The following is an 18,454-nucleotide window of genomic DNA, read 5'->3' as shown; positions in this document are numbered from 1 at the left end:
ACTGCCCCAGGGTCCCCCAGGCACCTGAACCCTGAGCTCCCAAGAAGGACCCAGGCTGCAGCTGAGGCTGGCCAGGGTGAGTTCTCCTTGCCTCCCCCGGACCTTAAAGTCGGATTTTAAGAATAAATACATGAACCATGCGAAAGCGCATAGCCAACCCTTAGCAATGCTTGGGCAATGGGACATCAAGTCTTGAGCGAGGACAAGGGTCTCCGGGAGCCTGAGTGACATCTCTTCCCGACACTGCCAGGCCCTGTCTGGCCTCAGGCTGTCCCCAGGACTGAGCAGCCGCTGCAGAGCAGGTACCATGGGATTCTCCCCCCACCTCTGGCCCAATCTCACACCGCCCTGGATAGGGCCCCCACCAGGAGGAAGGATTTGCCTCCCCCAGGCCCGGAATCGGGCCCTTGGTGGGGGCTGAGATGTCCCCAGCGGCCTGCGCCTTCCTCAAGACTTTTTGTCCGCCAGGTCCTGTCTGGCCTATCCGGTGCCCCTCTAGACTTCCTCTGCCACCAGAATTCAGGGCAGCGCCTGGTTCTTGCCTGTCCGTGTCATTCATAAGCCACGGGGGACTTCTGGCCGCCGCCGCCGCGTTCGTGCACCGAGGGCATGGAGGTGCTGGGCGGAAGGAAAGGGGGCGCAGGCCTCTGGCGCCCGAGGTCGGAGGTGCGCTCAAGTTCCGACAGCCGGGGAGGTGGGCGGGCAGGGGGACGACCCCCGTGCTAACCCCGCAAGAGCCTGGGCGTCCAGAGCTGTGGGAGTGGCGCCACGGCCCCCAGCGGCTGGCTCGGGGGCGCGGGGAAAGGCCCGGGCGAGGGGAGCCCAGCTAGGTCCGCGGCGGCCGCCGGAGGGGCTCCTGTTCGCCCCCACGGGCGGGCTGGCGGTCGGCCTCGCTGCGAAAGCTCCGAAGTGTTGGACTTTGAGTCAGTTCCCCGCCGCGGGAAGGGTCCGCACGCGCACACCCGCGACGCCGCAAGCACTGGGACCCGGAACCCAGCGCTCCCGGCCCGCGCCCGCCCCGGCGCACTCCTGTGCGGCCCGCGCCGCCCAGCGCCGCGTGACCGCCCATTCCTCCCGGGACCCCCAGCGCCCCGGCCACACCTACCCGAGCCCCGCCCCGCGGTGAAACTCCGCCGTGGCCTGCGGGTGGGCGGGCGGGCGGCAGTCGCGTCGCCCCCACCCCGCGCAGCCTTCACCTTGCCGGCATTGGCTCACCCACACGGGGCTGGGGGTTTGGAGCGGATTTGTTTTTTTAAACATTTTCCAGCAGACCACATCCCCGCCCCCCCGCTGGCTGTCCCCCGCCCCCCGCACATATACCCTGCACACACGCACGCACACACACACACACACACACTCGGCGCGCATAGACACACGCTCCCTCCCTCCGCGCTCTACCCCTCGCCCGCCCGCCCGCCGCGCACGCAGCCGGCCCCGGCTCCCGGCGCCCCGCGCCCCGCGCCCCGCCACCGCCGCCGCCGAGCAAAGCCGGGCTGGGCTTGGAGCTGCTCATGGAGAAAGTGCCAGGCGAGATGGAGATCGAGCGCAGGGAGCGGAGCGAGGAGCTGTCCGAGGCGGAGAGGAAGGCGGTGCAGGCTATGTGGGCCCGGCTCTATGCCAACTGCGAGGACGTGGGGGTGGCCATCCTGGTGAGGTAGGTGTATCGCCCGGCCCGGCCGGGCCCTGGGCAGGGACGGCGGCAGCGGCTCCGGGCAGAGGCGGGCTGGGCCCGGGTCCGAGCTCCAGCGCCACCTCCCCAGCCGCGAATGGGGCCGGTCCGAGGTCGGCGGGGCAGGCGGCGTGGGGCGCCTTGGGGTGAACGAAGCCTGGGTTGAGCCTTCCCTGGCTCCGGCGCGGTGCTCACCAGGATCTAGGAACCAGATGCAGGAGAGCACCTCGGTCCCCCTCCTCTCCCCGGCCTCAGAACTCCTTGCTCGGCCAGCGACCCCAGACACCCAGCCAAGCTGTCAGACACACACATTTTTCTGGCCTTTCAAAGGGAGTAGCAGGGGCTCCCCATTTTAGAGATGGGAAAACCGAGGCTCAGCCAAGAAAGGGGACAAAGAGGAGCAGACCCCTGTCTCCAGCTCAGCCGCTTGCCGGATTCAAAGCTTCTTGGAAGAACAGAGAGCAAAGAGCAGAGGTTGAGAAAGAGGAGAGCGCGGGGGTCCAGTGTTCCCAGCTTGCCCCCTTCCTGCTGGAGGGGACGGGCCAGCAGGAGCTCCCAGGGCAGGCACAGGTGAGTGGAGAAGCAAACAGTCCCCTAGGATGCAATCCCTGCTGAGTTTGGAGGGTGAGGGGAAGAAGAGAGAAGCTTCAGGAGACAGGGCCTAACCCTAAAACCTCCCACCTAGGGAGGAAATGCAGTGGCTTGGGCTTAGGAGTCATTCAGGCACCACATGCCCCGAGAGACCCACAAACACAGAGCGCCCAGTTCTTCACACACCTAGGCTTACAGCACACACACCATCCTCATAGAGGTGATGTGTCCAAGCCTCGAAAGCTAGTCACTGACTCTAGCTACAAATCCATGCTCTCTGCCCACACGTGCTGGTCCCTGGGGGTGCAGGCAGAGGAGGCCCAGACCATGCTCACCGTCAAGCCCCTCTTCCTGGCAGAGGAAAGCGCTCAAATCTAGGACAGAGCAGGGCAGCCTTGTCATGTGCAGACGGGGTGAAGCCTCGCTCTGGAAGGGCAGCTTTAGTGCATCCCTGACTCCCAGGCGTGCTCCATCTCCAGCTGCCTCTCCCTGTGGCCTCTCCCAAGCCTGGGATCTACCCAGCTCCACCGTGATATGCCCTGATTCCAACTCAGAAGCAGATTTTGGAGGAAAAAGAGCAGGAAGCACTTCTAAGGAGTTAGAGGAGCGCTCCTGAGGATGGGGCAGCTATCTCAGCAGCCCCCAAGCCCAGAAACACAGCCAGGAGTGGCAGGAAGCTAAGAGGGACATTGGGATACTAGGACCTTAGACGCTCGGAAACACCAATCCCCACAGGTGCTGGCACCCGCAGAAGCACACAGTGGGTAGCAGGGCCGCAGACGTGCCAGACTGCCTCCTCGGAGGGTGCCGTCAGCCGTGTGTCAGCACCTGCAGCCCACCGGCCTTGCATGCATCTGGCACACTCATGGGTCACCAAGAAGAAGCGAGGCAGGGTCCTCAGGACCTTGGAGGTTTTGTGTCCCAACCCCTGCCATGTACCTGTGCGGATACGTGGAGGAAGTGCTCACCATCCACATCTCGGGACACCATTGAACCTCCCCAGGAAGGGGACCCAGGTAGGGCAGATGCCAAGGGAGAAACGAAACACCGAGGCCAGGGCCGTGTCTGGGCAGTCTGAGTTTTCAGCAAGGATTTCTTTCTCTACACCCCTCTTCCAGTTCCCCACTCCTGTCTCTTAGAGGGGCCTGGGCCTGGGCTGGGGGAGGTCATTACCAATGCACTCAGTGCCCAGAGTAACCCCTCACCACTCCGACTCCACTTCTGTGTGGACTAGAGCCCAGCCCCAGGACAGCCTGGCCCAGCTTTGTCTCAGCCACTCCCCACAGGGCCTTGCTTTCCTTTTGCTCTCCTCCTGTCTGTGTCCAGGGCCTGGTCAGTGGGGGAAGGGGAGGAAAGGGGGATAAGGGCTCCTGAAGGTCCCTCCTCAGATCCTGGGCCCATCAGTCTTGACACAGCGCCCCGTCTTCCCACACACAACATACACATCCTCAAGGTCGAGGCCCCAGCTGCAGCCCTCTGGGCAGCACTCTCACCTCTGCCCTCCCCACTGCGCCAGGCCAGCGCCCTCAGCCCTTATGAGCCCTGCAGGGCCGGAAGGAGGCAGCTGCGCTTCCACACCCCCAACCTGGAGAAGTTGCCACGTTGGTGGGGGTGGAGGAGGCGTTGCTTTCGGAGCCTGAGGCAGACCCCACACTTCCATTCCCTGCCAGGCAGGAGACCAAGAGGGAACACCCACCCTCCCTCCTGGTTGTAACTCTGACACCTTCCTCCTCACACTCAGACAGGCCTATTTCAGGCTCTCTTGGAAGCCCAGATGCCTCTGGGAGCTGAGAAACTCCCCAGGGCTGGCTGTGGAGGCTCCTCCCTGGCAGCACAGGCTGAGACCAGGAGGGTCTCAGGTGGAAACACCGCAGAGCCAGGAGGAAGGAGCCAGGCACATTGGCCCCAGGGGCCAAAGAACCGTGGAGGGTCTGGGTGGGGGCTCCCTGAGACTGTCATTCCTCAGGGCCACAACCCGGTGGTGGGTGTTGAGGCAGGAGACACCTGGTTACCAGGCTATAATCCCCTGGCACAGCTGTCTCTCCAGGCAGTGTAGGGAAACTGTCAAAGCGGGCCTGCCTGGGCCCCTTCCTGGCACTGCCATCTACTTTGTTGGGCAATCTTGGACATCAATTCCTAATTCATAGGACGGGGATTAAAACAGTGCCTACCTCAGGAGAGAATTGCAAGGATTAGTGAGATCGTACAGTAAGTGCTCAATAAATGTTCCCTGTTGTTTCCTCATGAGTAAAATAGAGGTAATACCTGCTTAGCTGTGGCAATTAAATACAATAACAGGCCAGGCACAGTGGCTCACACCTGTAATCCCAGCACTTTGTGAGGCCGAGGCAGGCAGATCACCGGAGGTCAGGAGTTCGACACCAGCCTGGCCAGCATGGCGAAACCCCATCTCTACTAAAAACACAAAAATTAGCCGGGTGTGGTGGCGGGCACCTGTAATCCCAGCTAACTTGGGAGGCTGAGGCAGGAGAATCCCTTGAACCCAGGAGGCAGAGGTTGCAGTTAGCCAAGATTGCACCACTGCACTCCAGCCTGGGCAACAGAGTAAGATTCTGTCTCAAAAAAAAGAAAGAAAGAAAGAGAGAGAGAGAAAGAAAAAAGAGAAAGAAAGAAAGAAAGAGAAAGAAAGAAAGAAAAGAAAAGAAAGAAGAGAAAAAAGGTACAATAACATTGTAACACATCAGGCAAATATATATATCATTGTTATTATTTTGTGTCAGGGTCTTGCTCTGTCACCCAAGCTGGAGTACGGTGGCGCCATCATGGCTCATTGCAGCCTCCAATCCTGGGCTCCTGATGCGATCGGATCTTCCTGCTGCAGCCTCCCAAGTAGCTAGGACTACAGATGGGCACCACCACACCCAGCCAATTTTTTTCTTTTTTTCTGGAGACAGGATCTCACTATGTTGCCCAGGCTGGTCTCAAACTCCTGGCCTCAAGTGATCTTCCTGCCTTGGCCTCCCAAAGTTCTACAGGCATGAGCCACCACACCTGGCCTTTTATTATTATTATTATCATTATTTCTTTGGATTCAGGGTCTCACTCTGTCACCCAGGCTGGAGTGAAATGGCACAATCTTGGCTCCCTGCAGCCTTGGCCTCCCGGGTTCAAGTGATCCTCCCACTTTAGGCTCCTGAGTAGCTGGAATCAAAGGTGTGTGCCACCATACCTGGCTAATTTTTTGTATTTTGTGGAGACAGGGTTTGCCACATTGCCCGGGCTCGTCTCAAATGCCTGAGCTCAAACAATCCACCCGCCTCAGCCTCGTAAAGTGCTAGGATTACAGGCGTGAGCCACCCTGCCCGGCCATATCATTATTTTTTATTGCAATTGTAAAACCTCCAAGGTCTGAGATGCTAGTTTAAGTCCAAATTGGTTTTTTCACATTTGTCCCTCATTACAGTGCTTCTCCAGAAAATTCAATGTATTTTCAGACCCATTGCCTCACGTGTCCTCACCCGTGTATCCATGAAGCAGTGAGCGGTGGCCCTCCTCTCGCCCTTCTGCAAACAGGGAGCTTGTGAAGCGTTTTGCCCAAGGTCACAGTTGGCCTCTGAGAGGGGCCCTCCTGAGTCTCCACACAGACTGTGCCCTGGTCACTGTGCAAACTTCCCCCACCAATAGCAGTTCCACCACCAGCAGAGATGACCCGGCCAGATGCCCTCTCCGTATCTGTTCCAGCCCTCACATCTGAGACTCGACTCCTGGCCAAAGGGCTGCTTCCACAAATTATCAGCTCTCTCTGATCACAAAGGGGACACACGAAGGGGCAGAACAACCTGGAAGAACAGGTCCAGGACACTCCATACATTTTCTGGGGATTCACTTAAGTTATTTAAGTTCTGATTGAGTCCGTGCCCGTGTCTCACATGACATCCAGCCCCGACAGGGAGGGGAGGTGCAAAAGTCATTGTTGGCCGGGCGTGGTGGCTCACACCTGTAATCCCAGCACTTTGGGAGGCTGAGGCAGGCGGATCACCTGAGGTCAGGAATTCGAGACCAGCCTGGCCAACATGGTGAAACCCCGTCTCTACTAAAAATACAAAAAATTAGTTAGCTGGGCGTGGTGACGGATGACTGTAGTCCCAGCTACTCAGGAAGCTGAGGCAAGAGAATCACTTGAACCCAGGAGGCAGAGGTTGCAGTGAGCCAAGATTGCACCACCGCACTCCAGCCTAGATGACAGAGTGAGACTCCATCTCAAAAAAAAAAAAAAAAAAGCCATTGTCATTTTCCACACTGCAGGGCCCCAGCTAGGGCAGGGGGTCAGAGGGTGCGTGAGAGCCTTGGGATCCAGTCTGACACGCTGGAAGGAGGGCAGGGAGGGTCACCTGAGTGGTGCCAATGGCCTCGGGGGCAAAGTATTTTCCCTGGGTCAGCCTGCTCCAGGTAAGGCATGTCTGACACAGGAAAAGAGTGGTAGAAAGGAATGTGGCTCACCCGAGGAACATTTTCCCAACAGTAAGCAAGGCCGCTGAGCCAGGACAGGGATGATGCGAGTATAGTGGGGAATGTGGACATGAGTTTGAAGAAGTGGGTGGGGGACAGTTCACTAGTCTGGAATGCCCGGTGAAGGAGTTTCACTTTGGCAGACAATAGGGAGCCATTGAATGTTTTTGAGCATGAGCATGACTTCATGAAAGCAGTATTTTGGGAGAGTCAGAACAATTTCAGTTCAACTGGAGAGGATTTAATTTCAGATCAACTCATGATTCCAGAACCTGAGCTCTTACCCTCTTGGCTATGACTAGAGCAGGACTTGAAGGAGATGTAGAGTTTGGGAAGGAAGCAAGAAGCGAGGAAGACAGAGGTCTGGGAGAGGAAGCCACCAGCCTGAGCAAGCCTGGCAGATAGATGTGGCCAGATTTGGTAGGGGCGAGCCGGCTTGGCCAGAGCGAGGAGGGTCTATGCTGAGGTCTACGGATGGTAGTGAAAACAGTGACGGTGCGGGGGTGGGGGGCACTGGGGTCCACTTCTTCAGCCCCCACTATCCTGGCAGCTTCAGGGTGGGCCCGAGGCAGCCTCCAGCTTCAGCGACCACCCCTGTTCCTCTTGCCAGGTTCTTTGTGAACTTCCCCTCGGCCAAGCAGTACTTCAGCCAGTTCAAGCACATGGAGGATCCCCTGGAGATGGAGCGGAGCCCCCAGCTGCGGAAGCACGCCTGCCGAGTCATGGGGGCCCTCAACACTGTCGTGGAGAACCTGCACGACCCCGACAAGGTGTCCTCTGTGCTCGCCCTTGTGGGGAAAGCCCACGCCCTCAAGCACAAGGTGGAGCCCGTGTACTTCAAGGTATGCGCCCTGATCTGCTGCAGAGCCCCCACCGCCCACGTGTCATGGCCATCTGCAGCTCGCAGGCTCTGCGAGGGCTCTCTGGGGCAGCAGAGGTGATCCCCGGAGTGGTTGCGAGAGGGAGGGGCAGTGCCCGGCAGCAGGATGGAGGGGCTGGGTCCAGGGCAACCCTTGTCCTGAGAGCACCGGGTTCCCAAAGCTGCCAGACTATTGCGTTAGGAATGATCCTCTTGGCCACACTGGGGCGGAGGGGCCTGGGGGTTGTGGGACGCAGGGCGCCCAGGCATTCACTCCCCCTTCCTCCCTTTGCCCCCAGATCCTCTCTGGGGTCATTCTGGAGGTGGTCGCCGAGGAATTTGCCAATGACTTCCCACCTGAGACGCAGAGAGCCTGGGCCAAGCTGCGTGGCCTCATCTACAGCCACGTGACGGCTGCCTACAAGGAAGTGGGCTGGGTGCAGCAGGTCCCCAACGCTACCACGTGAGGAGGCGGGTGAGGGTGGGCTGGGCAGCCTCCCCGCCATGTCCTCTGCTGTCCCCGAGGTCTCCCATCTCTCCTGGGGCCCTGGGGCAGACCACCTGGGCAGGCACACTTGAGGCAGGCCAACCCTGGGGTCTGACATGTAAGAACGGGCATAACAGGAAAAGGCCTTCAAGATGGCTCCCCTGTGACTTCAGGCTGCGCAGAGCCATGAGCCCTAAGCAAAAATCCTCCCAAAGAGCCTTCCCCTTCCCTAGAGCCAGGGAGAGCTCAGAGCACCCAAAGCCACAGCTGCCCAGGCAGAGAGGTGCCAGAGGCTCCTGGCGGGAAGGTCAGATCATCAGGCTCAGAGGCAGCCCAGGTCAGCCCAGCCACTTCCTCCCTGGGTGCCAATCACAAGGGGCTGTTTTTTCATCTCATGCCGACCAGCGCTGCTAAATGCCCTCTTCCTCAATAGGGGTAGAGCCAGGAGGATCACCAGGACACATATACACACACACATATACCCCAGCCCACGAGGCAGCTACATGGGTGTCACTCACACGCACACGAGCAGGGAGGTGTTTACTTCCAGGCTGACCTGGAGGCTGGGCTTCCAGTTCTGGGCCCAGGAGGTGGCTCAAGGAGGGTGGCCGGCCTCTGTGACTCCTGCTGACTCGGAGCGTGAGGGGAGGGCTAGCCCCCAGACGTGGCGGTTGGGAACACTCGGCCTCCCTGGGCCCCCAAGGGGAGGCTGACTCTGGGAGCTGAATGGAGAGGCGGAGGCAGGGCTGGAGTAGGAAGGAGCGAGAGGAGCGGAGGCGGGAATGGGAAGCAGAGGTCAGCCAGCAGCCCGGGACACGCGTGGTAGAGAAACATTCCCAGCAGTTTCCCATGGAAAAGGCGGCGTCTCCCGCCAGGCTCCGCACAGGCCCCCAAGACTGCCGGCCCTTCTGTTCACAGGCACAACTCCTGGAGGAGGTCCCCTGAGGGCAGCTGGGGACGCCAGGCCTCCTGCCCTTCCTGCTGCTGACCACACTGGCCCCGGGCTGGCTCCTGCTCCCCTCCCCGCTCTCCCGTCAGCACCACCCCAAGAGAGTGGAGTCCTCGGGAACTGCTGGCTGGAGCCAGGCTAACTCCAGATGTGCACAGCTGGGCCCTGGCCTGCCTGAGACCTGGGAGTCAATGGGAAACAAGCAGATGTTGGCCCACCAGAGGAGGGCACTGGCAGGGTGTGGAGAGCTGTGGTTGCCCCCTCACCCCCCACCAGCTGTCACCCAGAGGGTCCAGGCAAAAGACAGGGGAAGAGGAGGGGAGGGGGCTTGCTTGCGCTCCCACCTCTCTCCCCAGGCAGGCTCTGCTGCCAAAGATGAGTTTGTTTACAGCCAAGACACAAGACTTCCTGCTTCCAGAGAAAAGGGCTTTTTTACAAGGGCCAAGAGGGACTGGAAAGAGAGCTGGCTGGGCGCGAGCCCCAGTGAATCAGAAACACATGGCCCAAGTTCCCCAGCACGCTGCCCGTCCTGCCCTCCCCACCCTGCCCTAGGGACTGAGATCTCTCCAAACCCCAAACATTTTGAAACGGCCGAAGTCTCCTCCTCCGCCCACTTCTGCTCCTTGTGGACTGAATGGAGATGGGCTACCGTGGAAACTGGCATCCCATGGGGGTTAGCTCCCAGCTGTCAAGTGGTGGGGTGGTCCCCTCATCCCTTTACATCCTCTAGCCCACCCCTAGTGTCCCTGGCCTGAGCCTGCAGAGCCTCCCTGCTGCCAGGGTCCCCATGGGCTCGAGGGCAGGACGGAGTTACAGAGCAGAGTCCTAGAAGGCCCTCGCCCAACTTCTCTTATCAGGGAAGCAGGGGTGGGCCAGGCGCCACTGTTTATTGAGCCGTCTCTGCTCCAGGGTGTGCGCCTTTGCGTGGGTGGGGGGGTGGGGGGGGGCGCAATGATTGCAGCGGGGGCTGTGTGTACCGAGAATACGAGAATACAGATGGGTGGCCCGAGGAGGGACGAGACAGGCCCGACAGAATGCGCCACGTTTCAGAATTAATGGAAAAAGAGCTCACATTGGTATTGTGCTTTGCAGTTTGTGAAACACTTTTTTACCCAGTTTATGTCACGAGACAGACCACATTTTAGAGAAAAAGATCCGGAGCTCCCATGGGCCAGTAGACTTGCCTGAGATCACACAGCACGTTCGTAGCAGGACAGAGACTAGAACTTGGGTCTCACGGTTGCTTTCAACTGCACTGTGCCAGATCTCTTGTTAGGAAGTGAGCCTCGCCAGCCCCAGGTCCTCCCCCTTTCCTCCGAGGGTCCTTCCCTGCCTCTGGTAACGTATGTCCTTCCCTTCCTATCTTGTCCACAGCCCACCGGCCACACTGCCCTCTTCGGGGCCGTAGGACCCCTCCCTCCATCCCCGTCCCTGGCAGCACCTTGAGCAGAAGGCCGAGTTCTGAAGACCCTCCTTGACGCTCCATTTCTGGGTGCCAAGGAAGCTGGAGGAATCCCTGACTCAACTTCCCCGAAGGAGGCCTCTGTGGCGGCCACGGTCCCCCCTGGAGCTGCCGGGAGGCGGCACTGGCTGCCTGGATGCTGACCCCAGCGCGGCGGGCAGGGTGGAGGACCCTTCCTCCTCGCAGAGTGGGGCCCACTCTTCTTAGCTTTTCTACTCACTGTTAGAGAGAGACCTAGCTGAGCAGCTGGCAGGAAGCGGGACAGGTCTAGGAGTCCCTTAGGGAATAAACCAGCCCCGTTTCTATCAGCCCAGCCAGCATGCAGGTCTCCACATCACCATCTAGAGTATCACGCACACATCTACCATATATACAGATATATTCTATATACGAGCTATATATAAATATATATATACATATATATATACACACGTACATATCTAGAATGTGTATCCGCGGGGCCCAGAAGCCTCGGTTTGGCCCACCTGTGAGTGGGGCAGGGAGGGTTTCCGGTTGTGCAGAGAACAGAGTGTTCTGGCAAAGAGGAAATCCCACAGCAGCGCAGAGGACCTGGGCCTGGAGGGGCAGGGCTGGGGCAACCCGGCTTGGCGGCAAAGCCCAGCCCCTTCTCAGACCAGCTCCCCACATTCCTGAATTCCACTTCCAGGCAGAAAGGAATGGGCTCCCCCTACTCCCTCAGAGGAACTGACTCACCAACTGCCCTAGAATGGGCAGGGGCAGAGCGAAGTTCTGGATGGGATGACTGCACTGGGGGAGGGGCCTCAGTCCAGAAACCTCGACCGCCAGCTCCACCTGGCTTGGCCACCAGGGCAGCCCCGGGGGATACGGGCTGCTGGGCAGCAGGTCGGCGGGACCACACGCCTGGGTCTCACCCTCGGCTCCGAGGGCCGAGGGCTTTCCCCACCCCACCCTCCTCCTGGCCGGCAGTCGGCCCTGTCTATTCATCTGCGTCAGGCTTGCCAGGGGGGCCCCCCATGTGTGCCCCTTGGTCACGTGTGTCGTCTTCAAGGATGTGTTGCTGCTGTGGCTGCTATGCCTGTGTCCCCTCCTGGCCCATCCTCATCTTCATCTGTGTAACTGCCTGTCCTCCTTTTCTAGTTTCTGATGTTTGTACCCAGACCCAGCTGTGTCATTAAACAGACCTGTTCTTCCTGTACCTGTGCACACTCGTGCAGTCTCTTCCTGCCACCTGCCCTCACCTCTGTCCCCCATCCCTGGTTCTGGACTCAGGCCTTTTTCTTGAAAGTCCTCCCCCGTCCCACACCAAAGGCGCCCCATCCACCGTCCCACACCAAGGGCGCCCCATCCCCCGTCCCACACCAAGGGCGCCCCATCCCCCGTCCCACACCAAGGGTGCCCCATCCCTCGTCCCACACCAAGGGCGACCCATCCCCTGTGTCTCACCTTTGGCTCCCCCTGGGCTTCTCTCTAAATTGGGGATTAAGGTTGCTGTGGGTTCCTCACCTGGTTCATCAGGAACACAGGGCTGGAAACTGGAACTGGGGTTTTGTGGGGGTTGGGGGAGGTCAGCCTTGTTAAAAGGTCAGGAGGCAAGGCCGGGCACGGTGCCTCACACCTGTAATCCCAGCACTTTGGGAGTCCGAGGCGGGCAGATCACTTGAGGTCAGGAGATCAAGACCATCCTGGCCAACATGGTGAAACCGCATCGCTGCTAAAAATACAAAAATTAGCCAGACGTGGTGGCGCGCGCCTGTAGTCCCGCTACTCAAGAGGCTGAGGCAGGAGAATCACTTGAACCCAGGAGGAGGAGGTTGCAGTGAGCCGAGATCGTGCCACTGCACTCCAGCCTGGGTGACAGAACAACACTCAGTCTCAAAAAAAACAAAAACATGTCCCGGCGTGGTGGCTGATGCCTGTAATCCCAGCACTTTGGGAGGCCGAGGCGGGCAGATCACGAGGTCAGGAGATCGAAACCATCCTGGCTAACACTGTGAAACCCTGTCTCTTCTAAAAATACAAAAAATTAGCCGGGCATGGTGGCGGGCGCCTGTAGTCCCAGCTACTCGGGAGGCTGAGGCAGGAGAATGGCGTGAACCCAGGAGGTGGAGCTTGTAGTGAGCCAAGATCTGGCCGCTGCACTCCAGCCTGGGCGACAGAGTGAGACTCTGTCTCAAAAAAAAAAAAAAGAGTCAGGAGGTTTTTAAGATTTGGTTCTGGAAATCTCCTCCCAGCAAGGGTACAATAGGGATGAAGGAATCAGAGGCGAGATATCCAGACAGAAGGCAGAAGGGCCCTGTTTGTCCCAGTGCTTTAGTGATAGAGCCAAGGATTGAACCTTGAACCTTGACCCTTGACCTTCTTTTCTTTTTTTTTTTTTTTTTTTTTTTGAGACGGAGTTTCGCTATTGTTGCTCAGGCTGGAGTGCAATGGCACAATCTCAGCTCACCACAACCTCTGCCTCCTGGGTTCAAGCGATTCTCTTGCCTCAGCCTCCCAAGTAGCTGGGATTACAGGCATGTGCCACCATGCCCGGCTAATTTTTGTATTTTTTAGTAGAGACGGGGTTTCGGCATGTTGGCCATGATGGTCTTGATCTCCTGACTTCAGGTGATCCGCCCACCTCGGCCTCCCAAAGTGCTGGGATTACAGGCATGAGCCACCATGCCTGGCCTGAACCTTGACCTTCTAGACCTGAACACCGGAGGCTGCGCACAGGCACAGGCAAAGCTGAGGGCCCGGCCCTGCTGCTCAAGTTACATGCAGTGGATCAGCCCTTGGGTGTTTGAGAAAGGAAGCCTGCTTTCATCAGCCTTAAACCCCCAACACCTTCCCTGAGCTCTCAGCTCCCAGACCCCTTCCCCAGCCCTCTATCCTTCACCCCATAGTCTGCTGGGTCAGGCCTGCCCAGCCCCCACCCGATGATGGAGGCGGCAGCAGCAGCAGCTCCCTGAGAAGGGACCAGGAGGTCACCAGCCCTGGGTGGGCTGAAGCAGGAAACAGCCTCTGCCCCTTGGGAGTCCTGCAGGCTGCCTGGGAAGACTCAGCTGACACGCAGGAAGAGTCTTGTCTCCCAGACCATGAACTCCTTGAGTGCAGCCTCTGCCTTTGTCTCCTGGGCCTGGCACAGGGGAGGAACTAAGTAGAAATCCAAAGAATCAATAAATAACCACTCTTAGAAAGCAAGACAAGTACCCGGCACGGGCCAAGAGTGAGCTGTGTGAACTGAAACAGTGCAGGGCAGAGAGGACAGTGCGGACCCCGCCTTTCCAGGGAGGCAATGACAAAAGACAGTGTGCTGGCTCTGGGCCCAGACTCCATCTCTCACTGCTATGTGACCTTGGGCAAGTCACGCAGTGTTTCTGAGCCACAGTCACCTCTAACTTACGCGGTCTCTTCCTGCCTTGCAAGGCAGGTACGAGGAGGAGGATGGATGCCACAGTGCAGGGGACAGTGACTGTCAGGCCATCAGGGCCACGTCGGAAGGCAAAGGAAAAGAAATAGAAGGAAACAGCTGGGCGCGGTGGCTCATGCTTGTAATTCCAGCACTTTGGGAGGCCGAGGCAGGCAGATCACTTGAGGTCAGGAGTTCGAGACCAGCCTTGCCAACATGGTGAAACCGTGTCTCTACTGAAACCGTGTCTCTACTAAAAATACAAAAATTAGCCAGGTGTGATGGTGGGCGCCTGTAATCCCAGCTACTTGGGAGGCTGAGGGAGGAGAATCACTTGAACTCAGGAGGAGGAGGTTGCAGTGAGCCAAGATCGCACTATTGCACTCCAGCCTGGGCGACAGAATGAGACTCCGTTTAAAAAAAAAAAGAAAGAAAGAAAGAAAAAGAAAAGAGGCTGGGCACGGTGGCTCATGCCTGTAATCTCAGCACTTTGGGAGGCTGAGGCAGGAGGATCACGAGGTCAGGAGTTCGAGACCAATCTGGCCAACATGGCGAAACCCCGTCTCTACTAAAAATACAAAAATTAGCCGGGCGTGGTGGCAGGCGCCTGTAATCCCAGCTACTCGGGAGATGAGGCAGGAGAATCACTTGAACTCAGGAGGCAGAGGTTGCAGTGAGCCGAGATTGTGCCATTGCACTCCAGCCTGGGCAACAAGAGCAAGACTCCGTCTCAAAAAAAAAAAAAAAAAAGAAAGAAAGAAAGAAAAGAAAAGAAATAGAAGGCACCCAGGAGAGCTTCCAAGTCCTGGGCCCAGGGCCCCTGGTGGGCCCAGGCAAGCCAGAGCTGGAACCGGAGCCAATGGGGGTCACAGAGCCATGGGCCATAGGGACTATCAGAGGAAAAGGGGCATCTGAGGTCGGGGGTAGGGGAGACCATCCGGGAAGAAAGACCCCCCTCCTCATTTCACACCACTTGGCTTGAGAATGGTGAAGGGGCTTCTGAACTAATCAAAACTGGAATCCTTCGAGAATGTGGCCCTTCTGGAAGGTTCTCTCTGCTCTCCATTCCCAATAGAGAAGACACTGGCAATTAGCGAATCAGCCAGACCCGGACTGGGGATGCTACATGGACCTGGGACAAACACGATACCCCAGAGGCCTTGCTGGGGGAAGGCGTGGTATTCTGGGTGGGCTATGCCTGGGTGCAGGGGACTAGTGGGTAAGGAACAACGTCTGGGCTTTGGTTTTGTACTCTACACCTAGAGTTAGCTATCTCGCTCAGGAGCTGAGCAAGTGGATCAGCTCCCCGGGCGAGCTGGGGCTGTGAGCGACGTGGGTGTCAGCAACCGGGGTGCGCGGCGGCTTCTTCCCTGGCAAAACGGTCCTGGCGGCGCAGCCCCACAGCGTCCCCTGCTGGCCGCGGAGGGATCCTCACCCGGGAGCCGCCTCCTGCGCCGCGAACCCCGTTACCTTCCTGGGGTGACCGCTTCCTCCCTCGCTTTCGGGAGCTGCAGCCGCGCTGCAGCCTGAGACCAAGGAAGCTGGAGGAATCCCTTCCCAGTTTATTTGCAGGAGAAGGAAGTGGGGAATTCTCTGTGCAGCCTTGTACATACTCAGGAAAATGTCACCCCCATAGTTGGAACCAAGTGGAAAAAGTTAATAAATGGTCAATTTTTTTTTAAAGAACGCCTGTAATCCCAGCACTTTGGGAGGCCGAGATGGGAGAATTGCCTAAGCACAGAAGGTCGAGGCTGCAGTGAGCTGTGATCGTGCTACTCCACTCTAGCCTGGGCAATAGAACGAGACCCCATCTCAAAACATAAAACAAAGTAAAATGATTTTTTCTGGGCCGGGCGCAGTGGCTCACCCCTGTAATCCCAGCACTTTGGAAGGCCAAGGCGGGAAAATCATGAGGTCAGGAGATCAAGACCATCCTGGCTAACGCGGCGAAACCCTGTCTCTACTAAAAATACAAAAATTAGCCAGCCGTGGTGGCACGATCCTGTAGTCCCAGCTACTGGGGAGGCTGAGGCAGGAGAATCGCTTGAACCCGGGAGGGGAAGGTTGCAGTGAGCTGAGATCATGACACTGCACTCCAGCCTGGGCGATAGAGCGAGACTCCATCTCAAAAACAAAAAAGTAAAATCAATTTTTCTTCATCATGGATATTTTTGTTTTAACATTGATTTTTTTAAGTATTGTATTTCAATATTATTTCTCTTGATTACTAGGCCCCTTAAATTTTGGGCCCCAGGCCGGTGCCTCACTCGCTGCACCCTATTCCAGGTTCTGTCTTATTGTAGTGTCTTATTGTAGCACGTTCAAGGGACCTCAGCCAAAGAACACTCATTTTTAAATCTTATTTATTTATTTATTTGAGACACTGTCTGGCCCTGTTGCCCAGGCTGGAGTGCAGTGTCGCAATCACAGCTCACTGCAACCTCAAACTCCTGGGCTCAAGCGATCCTCCTTCCTCAGCCTCCCAAAGTGCTGATATTATAGACATGAGCCACCGTGCCCAGCACACACTCTTCTTGACCTCCAGAAAGTGCCCCCCCCCCCCCCACAGGGCAGCAGGTTTCATAGTTGCTCATTGGATGCCTTTGGTAAAAGAATTGATTGCCGCAGGGTATGAGTTTGGACTTGGCCCTTAGGGCTGAAGACACTGGGGCAGGAGCTTTTGGTGGCAAGGAGCAAAGGCCTATTTGGGCTCCCAAAGTGAGGGTGGGGAGGCTGGGCACGGCGGCTCACACCTGTAATTCCAGCACTTTGGGAGGCTGAGGTGGGAGGATCACCTGAAGTCAGGAGTTTGATACCAGCCTGCCCAATATGGTGAAACCTGTCTCTACTAAAAATACAAAAAAATTAGCCAGGCGTGGTGGTGGGCACCTGTAATCCCAGCTACTCAGGAGGCTGAGGCACGAGAATCACTTGAACCCAGGAGACAGAGGTTGCAGTGAGCCGAGATGGCACCAGGGCACTCCAACTTGGGCGACAGAATGAGACTGTCTCAAAAAACAAAACAAACAAACAAACAAACAAAAACAAAGTGAGGTGGGGAGTGTGCAGTAAAGACATGCTTAGAAATAAGGGAGTCCAGTCTCTGGTGATCAGGGAAAGCCACATGACCCAGCCTTGCTGGAAGGAGAGACCGGCGCAGCTGCCCAGGAGCCTGGGAACTGAACAGCAGACTAGGGGAAGGCAGCTCCCAGCCCAACCATCTCCTGACCCTCTGATAATTATCAGGGCCCCCATTGTCTTTTGCGCACCCCCACCACAGCCTTAAGTCCCTGGGATCCCACTCATATTGGGCGGGCTTCTCCACTTTCCCTTCCTTCCATCACGGAGTGACCAGCTCTCAATCTCCTCTGAAAAAAACGCTGTAGAAACACTGTTGGATCCAGCCTTTCTCAGCGGCTGGAGTGGACAAAGCTCTCATTGGAGGCCACCTTGTAAGCCTGCCTGGGGCCCACCTGGGGTCTGATCAGCCCTGGCCATGTGGTCCAGAAACTGCCCCCTACTACTGCACCAGTACCAAGGTCCCATTTCACTATTTCCTGGGGGAAGAACGGAGACATCATCCCCAGGGTCTCACTCTGTCGCCCAGGCTGGAGTGCAGTGGCGAAATCTCGGATCACTGTAACCTCCACTTCCTGGGCTCAAGCAATCCTCCCACCTCAGTCTCCCAAGTAGCTGGGACTATAGGCACGCGGCATCGTGCCCGGCTAATTTTTGTATTTTTTGTAGAGATGGGTTTTCGCTGTGTTGCCCAGGCTGGTCTTGAACTACTGGGCTCAAGCGATCCACCTGCCTCGGCCTCCCAAAGTGCTGGGATTACAGGCGTGAGCCACTGTGCCCGGCAGTTTTAACTTCTTGATCATAGGTCCTCTCTGCCCCCGCCCCACAGCAACCAGCTACAGTCCTACCAGCCCATCTACACATCTCCTTCCGTTTCTTCCACTGCCCTGGTTGCTTCAGGCATAAGCCCGGGGTGGCCTCCCTGCCTTCCCCAGTCCATCCTGCACAGGCCGCCAGCTCTGTGGCCACCACTGCTCCTGTTCCAGGATCTCCAGTGGCTCCAGGTCACCTCCCAAAGACAGTCCGAGCGCCTCAGCCATCGAGGGCCCCACGACCTGGCACCAACACACTTCCCTGGTCTTACCTGGCATGTTCTCCATCACAGATTTGGCTTTCTCTAGCTCCCGGTCTCTGCTCACTCACCCCCAGGATCTGCACCACTGACGTGGTCTCCCTTCCTCATGGAGCCTTGAGCTGCTCTGAGCCCTCTTTACCAGAACCTTCCTTGATGCCCCTTCTGGACAAGCCCCCTCCTCTGTGGTGTCCACGCCCATGTATGCAACCTCCCTCTTCTCTCATGGAGGGGTTTGAGAGGAGAAACAGGACCTCATTTAGTCTCTCTCTATTTTTTTTTTTTTTTTTTGGAGATGGAGTCTCACTCTGTTGTCCAGCCTGGAGTGCAGTGGTGCGATCTTGGCTCACTGCAAACTCCACCCACTGGGTTCAAGCAATTCTTCCACCTCAGCCTCTCACGTAGCTGGAATTATAGGCGCATGCCACTATACCTAGCCAGTTT

General features: G+C 57.5%; 1 protein-coding gene across 2 annotated transcripts; it reads left to right on the top strand.

The window, feature by feature from the left end:
* Positions 1–1,097: 1,097 nt before the first annotated feature.
* Positions 1,098–11,664, top strand: CYGB (cytoglobin). Of its 2 annotated transcripts, none has more exons than XM_009252065.4 (4): positions 1,098–1,654; positions 7,341–7,572; positions 7,889–8,052; positions 10,400–11,664. In XM_009252065.4, the coding sequence occupies exons 1-4, from the start codon at positions 1,512–1,514 to the stop codon at positions 10,431–10,433; spliced, it is 573 nt and encodes a 190-aa protein (XP_009250340.2). In that variant the 5' UTR covers positions 1,098–1,511; the 3' UTR covers positions 10,434–11,664. The 2 variants fall into 2 exon arrangements, with proteins under 2 accessions (XP_009250340.2, XP_063574359.1); XM_063718289.1 differs by having other exon boundaries at positions 1,151–1,654; positions 8,995–11,664.
* Positions 11,665–18,454: the final 6,790 nt, after the last annotated feature.

This window comes from Pongo abelii, chromosome 19 (genome assembly GCF_028885655.2).
Source record: "Pongo abelii isolate AG06213 chromosome 19, NHGRI_mPonAbe1-v2.0_pri, whole genome shotgun sequence".
NCBI classification, from domain to species: domain Eukaryota; kingdom Metazoa; phylum Chordata; class Mammalia; order Primates; family Hominidae; genus Pongo; species Pongo abelii.
Note: the sequence above shows the minus strand (reverse complement) of the source record. Positions and strands in the feature narration are given on the sequence as shown.

Bases quoted from the DNA above. Each gene is read 5' to 3' on its own strand.
- CYGB (XM_063718289.1), top strand. From the start codon at position 1,512: ATGGAGAAAGTGCCAGGCGAGATGGAGATCGAGCGCAGGGAGCGGAGC. The intron at 7,573-7,888 runs GTATGCGCCCTG...CTTTGCCCCCAG, and splicing joins TGGAGCCCGTGTACTTCAAG to ATCCTCTCTGGGGTCATTCT. The intron at 8,053-8,994 runs GTGAGGAGGCGG...TTCTGTTCACAG, and splicing joins CAGGTCCCCAACGCTACCAC to GCACAACTCCTGGAGGAGGT.